Source organism: Pelophylax lessonae, assembly GCF_965119305.1.
Source record: "Pelophylax lessonae genome assembly, chromosome: 2".
Lineage (NCBI taxonomy): Eukaryota > Metazoa > Chordata > Amphibia > Anura > Ranidae > Pelophylax > Pelophylax lessonae.
Window position 1 is genome coordinate 664,032,393 of NC_138769.1, and position 15,525 is coordinate 664,047,917.

General features: G+C 44.9%; 2 protein-coding genes across 3 annotated transcripts in view; one reads left to right on the forward strand and one right to left on the reverse strand.

Moving 5' to 3' along the window:
- ELMOD1 (ELMO domain containing 1) overlaps positions 1–5,589 on the reverse strand; it is a 235,826-nt gene extending 230,237 nt beyond the window's left edge. For both annotated transcript variants that reach the window (XM_082244719.1, XM_082244717.1), the window contains exon 1: positions 5,452–5,589. The gene's annotated coding sequence lies outside the window, so the exon portion shown is untranslated. The remainder of the gene's footprint in view (positions 1–5,451) is intronic.
- LOC309548235 (hydroperoxide isomerase ALOXE3-like) overlaps positions 1–15,525 on the forward strand; it is a gene marked incomplete at both ends in the record, with an annotated part of 173,004 nt that overhangs the window by 38,813 nt on the left and 118,666 nt on the right. The window contains one exon of the mRNA XM_082248187.1: positions 2,860–3,439. Coding sequence (XP_082104313.1) covers positions 2,860–3,439 — 580 coding nt within the window. The remainder of the gene's footprint in view (positions 1–2,859; positions 3,440–15,525) is intronic.

Below are 15,525 nucleotides of genomic sequence, written 5' to 3' on the forward strand. Positions count from 1 at the left end.
CGTGTAAGTCCATATGGTTTGCGCTGCGCACAGTCTGTCAATTGCTAGAGGATCAATCCATGGGCAGGTCCGGCCGTGGATTGATCCTCTAGCAATTGACAGACTGTGCGCAGCGCAAACCATATGGACTTACACGACTCATACGGTCAGTAACCGGCTTTGTTCCTGTCGCTTTATGTCTGTGTACCTGTCAGCCCTGGCGGTACTTATATAACAGACCATACTGCAATACTGCACGAAAGGCTGATCGCATTATCTGAGATATACCACATGTGTCTATCAGTGAGCACAGTCACCTATCCCGGACTGTTATACCCACAGACCAGAGGACATTCCACTCTATAGGTGCTCTGATCGCTCAGACACAGATACTGTCTCAATATCAGATCGTATACGCTGAATCACCGCCTCAAGCTGTCTGTTTGCTTGCTTCGCCTGTTTGTCTGTCTGCTTTAAGCCATGTCCGTGCTGCTTTATATGGTGTCTACTGCTGTGTCTCTGTCTATATGATGTTGGAAGACTTTGGAAAGTGAAGCCATATAATTACATATCCATTTGCCAGAGTGAGCTTGTGGTAGAGCAACTGCCTTTTACACCGACATAGGTGTGAGGACCCTGCATCCAGCGGTCATTATTGGAAATCCCTGCATTACTATGGACTGAGTCTTTTATACCACCAAGTTGATCATTATTCCCAGCTGGGTAACTACACATATCTGGAAGTGGCCCCTGTATATACATACATATATTTACAAACTAAAGGGTGGTTAATTCCATGATAATCTCTTGACCTAATCATTAGGTTGATTTCCACATGTGCCATCTGGGTGGTGGGTGGAGTCTGATCATAGCGTAGCAGCGGCATTTCACAAGACAGGACCCAATACATGATTTTATCTCCATGTCAGTGGGTTAATTGTAAATACCATTTCATTAAGTGTTGATGTTGTTGCTTGAATTTTTATTCAATTATTTTTCTCTAATAAAGTTTTTTGCTGTTTAAAATACCTCACCTTTGTTGGAGCCATATTTTGCAACTGCTTTTCTTTTTATTTGTTTTTTCATATTCTAAATAGTTGCTTGGCCCACAGGCTATATGCTGCTGGTTTTGAGGAAATAGACTATATACACTATATGTCACACCCTCATACGCCGAAACGGCTCTGAGTGATTTCCTGAGGTTCAGTTTTTTCTTCCCTTTTCCCTTGGTATATATGAATTCCAAATTAACTTTCTTTCGAAAATCAGAAATGTGGTGCATTCTGTGATTGGATGGTGCCACCAATGAAATTCGACCAACCAAGTCTTCAGTTTCACCTCGTGTTGCTAAATAAATAATTTTCGTAGCTGGGAACCTTCTTTTCTTTTCGGGAATTTTCTTCTTGCACTCATGTGCATTTCTTTTTCGATTATATTTCTCACATGATTCTCCCATCATGAATGAGAAAATCGTTTGTTTTTGAAAAAATTTCCAACATGCGCCATCACTCAAATTCAATGGCCATACAAAAATTGTCCGTTGCTGCACCCCAATAATGGTGCGAAATTCTAACAAAAATTCTTAGATAAGAAAATTCTTTCCAAATTCGACCCATGTATGGCCAGCCTTAGTCTTTACAGACCGAAATTCATCCCTTTGATCTAAAAGAACCAAATGATACAATGTTTATAGTTATCTCTAAGCTCTACAGCTGATAAACATTTGCCCAAGGCTCTTTTTTTTTTTGTCAGCTGTGAGTAAGCAGGGAACGGCTCCGCACTGTATGAATTGTGGAAATGCTGGATTAGGATAGTGAGGGGGGTTGAATCAAGATTGCAATTTTTTAACAAGTAATCATGCAGCTCTACCGTGAACTCTGAAATACATACATGGGAGCTGTTCTACCTGTCAAACCATTTCTATTTCTGTCCATCCAGTCCTGAGATTTACACAGCTCATAAACACAGTACAGCCCTGTCTGGCAGGGAAGAAGGCCTGACTTTTCTCTGCTGTAGTTAAAGGAGAATTCCAGGCAAAACCTAACTAGTCTTAAAAATGCTCCCCCTCCTCGCTACCATGTGTAAGAAAAGATTTGTACACTTACCTATTTTCAGGCCGCTCCGGTCCGGTCATGTGATCTGGCTGCCCTCTGTCAGACAGTGGCAGCTGCAGGGGAGAGGAGAAAGTGCTGAAAATGAATGAGCCGTAGGTAGCCTACCACTCCAAGGCATAACCAGCCATCATTGAGCGTTCTCTCCTCTCCCCTGCAGCTTCCACTGGCTGACACAGGGGAGATCACAGGACTGCACAGGAGCAGCCTGAAAATAGGTAAGTATACAGATCTTACTTACACAGCTTATTCAGCAGAGGTGTTAGGAGGGGGAGGGAGCATTTTAAGAGAAGTTTGCTTTTGCCTGGAATTTTACTTTAAAGTGGACATTCCCTGCATCTGTGCACTACAAACAAAAACACTATTTTGTTCATATATTTAATATAAAAAAAAAACTCCCCCATCCATCCATGTCTCCTTTCTTTATTTTGTTGGGAAATCACTTTGAAAAACACCCCTCTAGCACTTCTAGCTGCGACCACCTTGAGTAAAGGCAAATGATTCATGTAGCATTTACTTCCTGGAATCCATCTGCCCTTAGCTCAGACATTCATGCAGGGGTGTGTGCTCAGCTGAGAAAACCTCTCCTCCCCTCCTGAAGACTCCTGGGATGTATTATACCAATTGCCTAGGCAAGAAACCACAAAGTAACTGAAGAAATGTAAAAAAAAAAAAAGCTTAAAACAAGTAAATATGATGTAATAATAATCAATGTTGATTGGGAGAGAGAAGTTTCACTTTAACTAACTGTAATAGCATTTACACGCAGGTGCCCCACCCCCCCCCCCAAAAAAAAAACAGGTACGGGAACAGGTACAAGAAAAGATACAGGAACAGGTACAGGAGCAGATACGGAAACAGATACGGAAACAGGTACGGGAACAGGTACGGAATCAGGTACAAGAACAGATACAGGAACAGATACAGGAACAGGTACAGGTAAAGGAACAGATACGGGAACAGGTATGGGAACAGGTACAAGAACAGATACGGAAACAGGTACGGGAACAGGTACAGGAAAAGGTACGGAATCAGGTACGGGAAGGCGTGCAGGAACAGGTACGGGATCAGGCACGGGAACAGATACGGGAAGGGGTACAGGAACAGGTACAGGATCAGCTACGGGAACAGGTACGGGATCAGGTACGGGATCAGGTACAGGAAAAGGTACAGGATCAGCTACGGGAACAGGTATGGGAACAGGTACGAGAACAGGTACAGGAACAGGTACGGGATCAGGTACGGGATCAGGTACAGGATCAGCTATGGGAACAGGTACGGGATCAGGTACAGGAAAAGGTACAGGATCAGCTACAGGAAAACAGGTATGGGAACAGGTACGAGAACAGGTACAGGAACAGGTAAAAGTACAGGAACAGATACAGGAACAGAAACAGGTACGGGAACAGGTACAAGAACAGGTAAAAGTACAGGAACAGATACAGGAACAGGTATGGGAACAGGTACAAGAACAGGTACAGGAACAGGTAAAAGTACAGGAACAGATACAGGAACATGTACAGGAACAGGTATGGGAACAGGTACAGAAACAGGCACAGGAACAAGTAAAAGTACAGGAACAGGTACAGGAACAGAAGCAGATACAGAAAGTGGTACAGTTACGGAACATGTACGGGTACAGGAACAGGTACTTCTCTGGGGTAGGATCACATTTTGGGCTCCATAGACCTAAATGGAATCTGAGAAGTATGCATCACATGCATGTTTACATCTAGGTCTACGTCTACATCTATTTCTGTTTTTCAAGACTATTGAAAGCGGTATTAAATGCAAAACCAAAAATGTAATAAATTGGAGCTTACAAATCATTAGATGTGGGGGCTGCATTCATTTTCTTCTCTTTGGTTTTTTCACCTGGTGATCTGGCCAGTAACACACCTATTGTATTCGAGTGTCCCCACTCAGGAGGGATGGGCACAGGGGCACCGTTGAACAGCAGTTTTCTCAGTCTGGGGTGAGGGGGGTGTTAAATGTATTAGTGGATTTAGATATACTAACAAAGGAGCCAAACTCCAGCTCACACTTTATAAGCAGTTACAGCAAACTATTTTATGTTCCTTTTGGGATAAAGTTTTTGAATGAGAACATTTAGAGCTATTCTTTAAATATCACCCCTGCCAGAGCTAAGGCTGCATTCACACTTGAGCGTAGCGTTTTTTACCGCGTTTTTACCGCGATTTTTACCGCAATTTTTTCAGGCGTTTTTCATTGACATCTATCAAAAACGCTGGTAATCAGCCCAAAAAGAAGCTCATGTACTTTTTTCAGCTACAGGTGTTTTGCAAAACACTCAGATGTGAACAGGGGCCATTTAAATGAATGGGGTTTTACTTGTTGGGCGTTTTGGAACGTTTTTTTTGAGCGTTTTTGGAGCTGAAAAACACTCAAAAACGCCCAGGTGTGAATGGAGCCTAAGTGGTTTGTGTCATCCATGTATACTGATACATTCTGCTGGAGAGTTTGTGCTGTGAAAAGCAACAGACTTGCTGGCTGGATCACCAGATGAAAATTAAGGAAAGAAAGCTAAAAAAAAAGAAAATAGAAGCCTTCACATGTAAGAATTTGTAATCTGCAGTAGAGAAAGCACAAATAAATACATGTATATTATATACAGTATATATATATATATTGGAGCCGTGACCCATAGAGGCCAATCTGGTGTATGCTTTCAAATGCAACAACAAATATGATTGGTTATTATGAGCAACAGCGATCCCCTTTGTCTTGGCTTGGTTTTTCAGAAATTGTACGCATTGGCTTAAGAAATAAGGAGACAAGCATGACGACCCACAGGGGAATCCTCTATAGTCATTCCGCTCCTTACCAAGACACAATTCAATGAACATGTCACCAAAACAATCCATGAAACATCAATACCTCTCCACGTCTACAGGGCACCGACCGCCAGGCAGGCGTTCACCACCGCGCCAGATGCAGGAGACAACTTAAACATCAGATGGCACCTTGTATTATGGATTCACAGGAATATACGTGAAGATCAATGCATCCATTTACATTTAATATATATATATATATACACACACTATAAAATTGCTGTAATACACATATTATACATATATCATTTTTTTTTAATAGCCCATCAGCATTTATAGGACTAGCAATGGCAGTCCAGGTCACCCCCAGTCTGCGCACTATATTAGGGGTCTCCTTCCTATAAGGATCTGAGCTGACCCTTGTATTGTCCCATTCCCATCCTTCATCCTCCATCCCAGCACCGACCATCGCAATGTGTGGCTCCTCAGCCTGTTCATGCAGTGGATGGTGCAGGGGGGGTGTATAGTATAGTACACGGCTGTATACAGGGGGGGCTCACTCTCACCTGCTCACACTGGTCTGGTCCGAAGGTTCAGGGTCCCATCATCATCCTCATCATCATCCTCATCATCATCATCCTCCTCCCGCCGTCACTCACCGTCTTCCCAGCTGCTCTGCTGCACCGAGGCGCGCTTCCAGGAGCGAGAACAACACAGGCGCGCCCCCGAGACCTGCAGCCAATCCGAGCGCGAATATTTCCGCCCCCGCCTACTTTCTCACCTTGGTGCCTTAGCAGCAGCGATGTGTGTGCTGTGTGTGCGGAGAGGAGGGAGATGTGTGACTCTCATATCTCTGTCATACATGTGCAGTATATGTGTGTAATATACGGGGCCTCATACAGTAATCCCCAACACCCCAAACTTCTCCTGGTACAGAGGCCCCCCCTTTCCACAAACACATTACAGAACCCACCCCACCTACACACACAAATTACACAACCTGCCAAACAAATTATAACCCCCCCACCACACAAAAAGAAAAACCCCCACCTCACACACACAAATTACAGAATTAGTAAAGAGCCCTCTCACACATTATTACACAGACCCCCCAATAGTACAGAGACTACCCCACCACAGCCACAGTACTGAGACAGTAAACAGCCAACAACCCCCCCCCCCCAAGTAAAATATATAGCCCCCGCACATACAAATTACTAAACCATCAGCCCCCCCCCATAAATTACAGCCCCCCCCATACACACACAAATTACAGAGCCCTCCCATAAATGACAGCAGAACCCCCCCCCCCCCAATAAACTAGAGACACCCCTCAAAAAATACATAGCCCCCCTAGCAAATTAACCCCCCAACCAACCAGAGACACCTCTCACAAAATACAGAGCCCCCAACAAACTAGAGGCACCCTCACAAAATACAGAACACCCAACAAACTAGAGACACCCCTCACAAAATACAGAACCCCCCCCCCCCAACAAACTAGAGACACCCCTCACAAAATACAGAGCCCCCAAAAAAACTAGAGAAACCCTCACAAATTACAGAGCCCACAACAAACTAAAGACACCCCTCACAAAATACAGAGCCCCCAACAAACTAGAGACACCCCTCACAAATTACAGAACCCCCAACAAACTAGAGACACCCCTCAAAAAATACAGAGCCCCCAACAAACTAGAGACACCCCTCAAAAAATACAGAGCCCCCAACAAACTAGAGACACCCCTCAAAAAATACAGAGCCCCCAACAAACTAGAGACACCCCTCACAAAATACAGAGCCCCCAACAAACTAGATACACTCCTCACACAATTTAGAACCCCCCAACAAACTAGAGGCACCCCTCACAAAATACAGAACCCCCCACCAACAAACTAGAGACACCCCTCACAAAATACAGAACCCCCCCCCTCCAACAAACTAGAGACACCCCTCACAAAATACAGAGCCCCCAACAAACTAGATGCACCCCAGACAAAATACAGAGCCCCCAACAAACAAGAGACACCCCTCAGAAATTACAGAACCCCCCAACAAACTAGAGACACCCCTCACAAAATACAGAACCCCCCAACAAACTAGAGACACCCCTCACAAAATAAAGAACCCCCAACAAACTAGAGACACCCCTCACAAATTACAGAACCCCCAACAAACTAGAGACACCCCTCAAAAAATACAGAGCCCCCAACAAACTAGAGACACCCCTCAAAAAATACAGAGCCCCCAACAAACTAGAGACACCCCTCAAAAAATACAGAGCCCCCAACAAACTAGAGACACCCCTCACAAAATACAGAGCCCCCAACAAACTAGAGACACCCCTCAAAAAATACAGAGCCCCCAACAAACTAGAGACACCCCTCAAAAAATACAGAGCCCCCAACAAACTAGAGACACCCCTCACAAAATACAGAGCCCCCAACAAACTAGATACACTCCTCACACAATTTAGAACCCCCCAACAAACTAGAGGCACCCCTCACAAAATACAGAACCCCCCACCAACAAACTAGAGACACCCCTCACAAAATACAGAACCCCCCCCCCCCCTCCAACAAACTAGAGGCACCCGTCACAAAATACAGAACCCCCCAACAAACTAGAGACACCCCTCAAAAAATACAGAGCCCCCAACAAACTAGAGACACCCCTCACACAATTTAGAACCCCCCAACAAACTAGAGGCACCCGTCACAAAATACAGAACCCCCCAACAAACTAGAGACACCCCTCACAAAATACAGAGCCCCCAACAAACTAGATACACTCCTCACACAATTTAGAACCCCCCAACAAACTAGAGGCACCCCTCACAAAATACAGAACCCCCCACCAACAAACTAGAGACACCCCTCACAAAATACAGAACCCCCCCCCTCCAACAAACTAGAGACACCCCTCACAAAATACAGAGCCCCCAACAAACTAGATGCACCCCAGACAAAATACAGAGCCCCCAACAAACAAGAGACACCCCTCAGAAATTACAGAACCCCCCAACAAACTAGAGACACCCCTCACAAAATACAGAACCCCCCAACAAACTAGAGACACCCCTCACAAAATAAAGAACTCCCAACAAACTAGAGACATTCCTCACAAAATACAGACCCCCCCCCCCCCCGACAAACTAGAGACACTCTTCACAAAATACAGAACCCCCCCCCCCCCCCAACAAACTAGAGGCACCCGTCACAAAATACAGAACCCCCCAACAAACTAGAGGCACACGTCACAAAATACAGAACCCCCCCCCAACAAACTAGAGACACCCCTTACAAATTACAGAAACCCCCTCCCCCCAACAAACTAGGGACATGCCTCACAAAATACAGAGCCCCCAACAAACTAGAGACACCCCTAACAAAATACAGAACACCCAACAAACTAGAGACACCCCTCACAAATTACAGAGCCCCCCAACAAACTAGAGACACCCCTCACAAATTACAGAGCCCCCCAACAAACTAGAGACACCCCTCACAAAATACAGAACCTCCCCCAACACACTAGAGACACCCCTCACAAATTACAGAGCCCCCCAACACACCAGAGAAACCCCTCACAAATTACAGAAGCCCCCAACAAACTAGAGGCACCCCTCTAGCGTAATATCAAAATATCAAGTGCAATGGTGCAATCAGAATATACCAAAGAAACCGGAAGGCACACGCTTTACCACTCTAGCCTACCCGCATTCGTAGCGGTCACCTATTCGGGTACTGATTTCACGGTTTTATATGATTTTAATGCCTATACCATTTTATCTGTGATACCCTGGATGGGAAATAACATTTTATTTTCTTGGAAATACTACACCATCAGGAGTCCGTTTGCTTCCTTTGCATGCCTGCATTGGTGATAAGAAGATCTAGGAAGTCTGCAGGTTCAAGCCTGAGCAACCGTATCAGATCCACTACAGTGAAACCTAGTGGGGGAGATCACACAAGCGGTATATGGTCGTGCTGCTATATGGCAGTCAGGACCCATCTTACCTGGTGAGTGGCCCAACCATTTTCACAAGTGTAGCACGTCTCACAGATGGAAGTCAGCTCATTCGCAAGCTGAAGGGGAAGAGCACTTTTTCCAGCACTTTGCACTTTAGCATTTTTTGGACATTTTTGTTGTTTCTGCCAACATAGACCTTTTGCATATTCACTTTTATGCACAAGCACTTTGGTATATTCTGATTGCACTTGATATTTTGATATTACGCTATTATTAGTTCTTTTGCATATTCCCTCTATAAGCATCAAGCACTATAGTAATTTATTTGCACTATTGCACATGAACCTGAATGAATTTGTTGCATTTATGCTTATTAATATTGATTTTTACATGCACTGATAGCACTTATTCACTTTGAGTAAAAATACTGAGGCAAGCGCTGAGGCTGGCTTCTCTTTCAGAGGTCAATTTATCAATTCACTAACCCACTCTTCAGCTGCTGCAACTCACATAAACAATATAAATAATTGATACAGTAATATCTAGGCCCATCACACCCAGTGGCGCGAGGGTTATATACCACTAACAAGGTAGAATATTGACACCCCTCACAAATTACAGAACCCCCAACAAACTAGAGAAACCCCTCACAAAATACAGAGCCCCCCCCCCAACAAACTAGAGACACCCCTCACAAATTACATAACCCCCAACAAACAGAGACACCCCTCACAAAATACAGAGCCCCCAACAAACTAGATGCACCCCAGACAAAGTACAGAGCCCCCAACAAACTAGAGACACCCCTCAGAAATTACAGAACCCCCACAAAATACAGAGTCCCCAACAAACTAGAGGCACCTCTCACAAATTACAGAACCCCCAAAAAACTAAAGACACCCCTCAGAAAATACCGAGCCCCCCCAACAAACAAGAGACACCCCTCACAAATTACAGAACCCCAAAAAACACAGACACCCCTCACAAAATACAGAGGCCCCCCAACAACCTAGAGACACCCCTCACAAATTACAGAACCCCCCAACAAACTAGAGACACCCCTCACAAATTACAGAAGCCCCAACAAATTAGAGACACCCCTTACAAAATACAGAGCCCCCAACAAATTAACCCCCGAACAAACTAGAGTCACCCCTCAAAAATGACAGATCACCCCAACAAACTAAAGACACCCCTCACAATTTACAAAGCCCCCCAACAAATGAACACCCCAACAAACTAGAGACCCCCCCCCCACACACACACATTACAGAACCCCCCTCTCACAAAATACAGAGCTCTCCACACACACAAACAGACCTCCGCACAAATTACAGAGGCCCCCACACACACACACAAATTACAGAGCTCCCCAGAAATTACCCCCCCCCAACAAACTAGAGACCCCCCTACAAAATACAGAGCCCTCCCAGAAATTACAGACCCCCCCCCGCACATACACACATACAAATTACCGAACCCCCAATAAACTAGAGACCCCCCCACCACACACACACTAACATTACAGAACCTCCCTCCACAAATGACTCCCCTAAAAAACTAGAGACACCCCTCACAAATTACATAACCCCCAACAAACTAGATGCACCCAGACAAAATACAGAGTCCCCCCAAAAACTAGAGACACCCCTCAGAAATTACAGAACCCCCCAACAAACTAGAGACACCCCTCACAAAATACAGAGGCCCCCCAACAAACTAGAGGCACCTCTCACAAATTACAGAACCCCAAAAAACTAAACACACCCTTCACATAATACAGAGCCCCCCCAACAAACAAGAGACACCCCTCACAAATTACAGAACCCCCAAAAAAACACAGACACCCCTCACAAAATACAGAGGTCCCCCAACAAACTAGAGACACCCCTCACAAATTACAGAACCCCCAAAAAAACTAGAGACACCCCTCACAAATTACAGAGCCCCCCCCCCCCAACACACTAGAGACACCCTTACAAAATACAGAGCCCCCAACAAATTAACCCCCGAACAAACTAGAGTCACCCCTCACAATTTACAGAGCCCCCCAACAAATGAACACCCCAACAAACTAGAGACCCCCCCCCACACACACATTACAGAACCCTTCCTCTCACAACATACAGAGCTCCCCACACACACAAACAGACCTCCGTACAAATTACAGAGGCCCCCACACACACACAAATTACAGAGCCCCCCAGAAATTACCCCCCCCCCCAACAAACTAGGGACCCCCCTACAAAATACAGAGGCCCCCACACACACACAAATTACAGAGCCCCCCAGAAATTACCCCCCCCCCCAACAAACTAGAGACCCCCCTACAAAATACAGAGCCCTCCCAGAAATTACAGACCCCCCCCCCGCACATACACACACTAACATTACAGAACCTCCCTCCACAAATGACTCCCCTAAAAAACTAGAGACACCCCTCACAAATTACATAACCCCCAACAAACTAGATGCACCCCAGACAAAATACAGAGTCCCCCCAAAAACTAGAGACACCCCTCAGAAATTACAGAACCCCCCAACAAACTAGAGACACCCCTCACAAATTACAGAACCCCCAAAAAACCACAGACACCCCTCACAAAATACAGAGTCCCCCCAAAAACTAGAGACACCCCTCAGAAATTACAGAACCCCCCAACAAACTAGAGACACCCCTCACAAAATACAGAGGCCTCCCAACAAACTAGAGGCACCTCTCACAAATTACAGAACCCCAAAAAACTAAACACACCCTTCACATAATACAGAGCCCCCCCAACAAACAAGAGACACCCCTCACAAATTACAGAACCCCCAAAAAACCACAGACACCCCTCACAAAATACAGAGGCCCCCCAACAAACTAGAGACACCCCTCACAAATTACAGAACCCCCAAAAAAACTAGAGACACCCCTCACAAATTACAGAGCCCCCCCAACACACTAGAGACACCCCTTAAAAAATACAGAGCCCCCAACAAATTAACCCCCAAACAAACTAGAGTCACCCCTCACAATTTACAGAGCCCCCCAACAAATTAACACCCCAACAAACTAGAGACCCCCCCCACACACACATTACAGAACCCTTCCTCTCACAAAATACAGAGCTCCCCACACACACAAACAGACCTCCGTACAAATTACAGAGGCCCCCACACACACACAAATTACAGAGCCCCCCAGAAATTACACCCCCCCCAACAAACTAGAGACCCCCCTACAAAATACAGAGCCCTCCCAGAAATTACAGACCCCCCCCCCCCGCACCTACACACATACAAATTACCGAACCCCCAATAAACCAGAGACCCCCCACCACACACACACTAACATTACAGAACCTCCCTCCACAAATGACTCCCCTAACAAACTAGAGACCCCTCCTCACACACACACATTACAACCCCTCCCCCCTCACAAAATACATACCCCCCCCCCCCCACACACACACACACATATACTCCTCCACAAACTACAGAGAACACAAACACACACAACTTACAGCACCCCCCTCCCCCACCCACACACATTACAGCACCTCACCCCATCCCCCCCAACCACAAATTACAACCCCCCCAACATATTAACCCCCAAGCAAACTAGAGACCCCCCTAAGAATGTACAGAAGCCCCCCCCCCCCCCCTCACACACACACACACACACACACACAAATTACAGAACCCCCACAAACTACAAAACCCTATGCCCTTCCATGCTCAACATGAAGATTTCCGTGATATTTAATGATGGTTCCCAGTCACACCTGAGCATCGTGTCACTGGAAACTCGGAAAGGTGCATGCACTTCTTTGGGGCAGAGTCGTGTGTTTTTGATCTTTATGACGTTTTGGAACCTATTTATGGCTGACCTAGAGCACAAATTCCTGAAAAGCATACAACAAAAGCCATATAGATAGTATCGATATATCCATGACATTTTCATCATATGGACAGCAGGTGAGGAAAATCTTAAGAATTTATTTTAGTTTCTTCACTTTCTGTCCATAAGATGAAAATGTAATGGATATAGCGATCACTCAATCATCAACATGTTAGTGCAATAATATAAAGGATCACGGACAGTACTCAATTGTTCTTTTTGGAGAGCCTGAAAACCACATGAAAATATCATTTTTCACACAATTTCCTGCTTCTGCTTCTCCCAGCAACTAACTCTACATTGTCTAAAACAAAAACACCAAATTCTGAAAATGCCTGAAAAAACCATACCTACAAACACACATTAAAAAGCTCCAAAGAAGGCTGAAGAGGGGTTGTAATGTGTGTGTGTGAGGAGGGGTCTCTAGTTTGTGAACCTAGCCTTAAACTGTAGTATGCGGAGTACTTCCTAAGCTCTCATCCCATACCGATATCCTTAGGCTTTGTCTTTATGCTTTTTCCTCGAGTCACATTTCACACAGATGTCTGTCACATGGAAGTAGGGATCATGTTTTCTACAGGTAACCTAATTCTGGTTCTTCATTATTAATGGCAATAAACTTACTTTTAGTTTTTCATCTCCTGGCTCACTTTTGCAGAATTCTATCTACAAACTGACCACGTATCATAACCCAACTCAAATTTTATTACAAAAAAAAAAACTTTTTAAGAAGCTAATAAAATTACTCTTTTCTTTTTTTTTTTAGTTTTTCACGCACACAAAGAATTATTACTCCTATCACTCTGGTGTGCGCTGAGATGTTCCGCGCAATCGCTGTTTTTACAGATGCACCAATGTGATAGTACATTGGGCAAGAGAAGTACTCTTTATGAAGGCATCAAGGTCTTGTAGAATCACTTTAATGCCTCCTCTGTACTCTGCCTATTTACAGATCTCTGTTTGTTGGGATTTTAAAGCTCTGAATCCAGAAAGGCTCAGACTGGCTCACTTCGGAGTTGCAGAGTTAAGCCTCGTACACACGCATCGATAGTTGGCCGTGAATTTTCGGCCAACATCCTACCGGCCGATTTTCGGCTTGTTAGTATGATGCTTTCGACAACCGACTCCAACTTTTCGGCCGAACAAAATCTGGTGTGCAGGCTATAAAATTTTTGTTGGCCGTCAACACAACGGCCGATTTTCCGTCAGTAAATACAGATTTCGGCAGACATAAATCTGATGAGCAAGACTGGGCATGCTCAGAGAAGAAAAAACACACGGAAAGTTAACCATCACATGACATCACTTCTGAAGTTGGTTTTTGTTGGCCGAGAAAATTTGTGTGCAGTCTAGAGCACATTTCAACCAACACAACAACACTGGACAAAAGACGGCCGATCGGTCGGCCGACAATCGTTGCGTGTGTATGAGGCATTAGAATCAAATCCATATAGCTAAACCAATAGACACAAATAAATAAAACTTCCATATACAGAACCCTATGTCCTCAGTTTATGCAGAGGAAGGCAAAAAAAAAAAACAACTATAAAGCATGGTCCAATTGGCTCAAGTGGGGGGTAAAAAATCCTTACTGACCCCCCCCCCCCCCCCCCCACTAGAAAATCAGATATTCAGTGGATCAACAATCTCTGATGTTATTACCTATAGGTGTTGATTTCCAGTTATTATATATTTTGTGCATTTAGAAATGCATCCAGCTCTTTTTAAACCAAATCTACTGAGTAGGGCAGAACTAGTTTTTGGGGAAGTTTATATCAATTTTCACAGCTCTTACTTAGAAGAAGTCTTTCCAAATGTGAAGGTTAAATCTCTTTTCATCCAGATATAAAGAGTGCCCCCTTGTCTTCTGCAATGACCAGAAAGTGAATAATTCTTCACTATATGGACCCTTTATGTAGTTATACATGGTGGTCATATCTCCCCTATTGCCTCTTCTCAAGAGAGAATTAATTCAGTTCCTCTAATTCGGGGGTCTTCAAACTATAGCCCTCCAGTTTTTCAGGAACTACAATTCCCATCATGCCTAGTCATGGCTGTAAATGTCAAAATTTTACAATGCATCATGGGATGTGTAGTTCCGCAACAGCCGGAGGGCCGTAGTTTGAGGATCCCTGCTCTAATCTTTCCTCATAGCTGAGCTCCTCCATGCCTCATATCAGCACTGGTTGACCTCTGCACTTTCCCCAGTTCTTCGATATACACTCACTGGCCACTTTATTTTAGGTACACCTGGCTAGTACTGGGTTGGACCCCCTCTTGCCTTAATTCCTCATGGCATAGATTCAACAAGGTGTTGGAAGCATTCCTCAGAGATTTTGGTCCATATTGACATGATGACATCACACAGTTGCTGCCGATTTGCCGGCTACATATCCATGATGCAAATCACCACATTCCAAAGTTGCTCTATTGGATGGAGATCTGGTGACCGTGGAGGCCATTGGAGTACAGTGAACTCCCTGATCCCCATGAATAAGATCCGGGGAGGGGGGGCAGCGAAATATGTTGGGGGCGTAGCTGTCTGGAGCCCAGGCTGAAGTTGTCTCTCTCATACCACCGTAGGACTCAAAGGATGTGCAGCACCAGGGATCTTTCCTCTCTTCCTCCCAGGAAAAGCAGTTGAGCCCAGCAATCATAGAAAAGAGGGGGCTCAAAGGAGGAAGGGGGCACCCCAAGCAGGGCTATAGAAGTGATCAGGTAGCTTTACAGCCACCCTGATCCCTTCTAGAAGATGGCCTACAACCACTTGACTACAAGAATA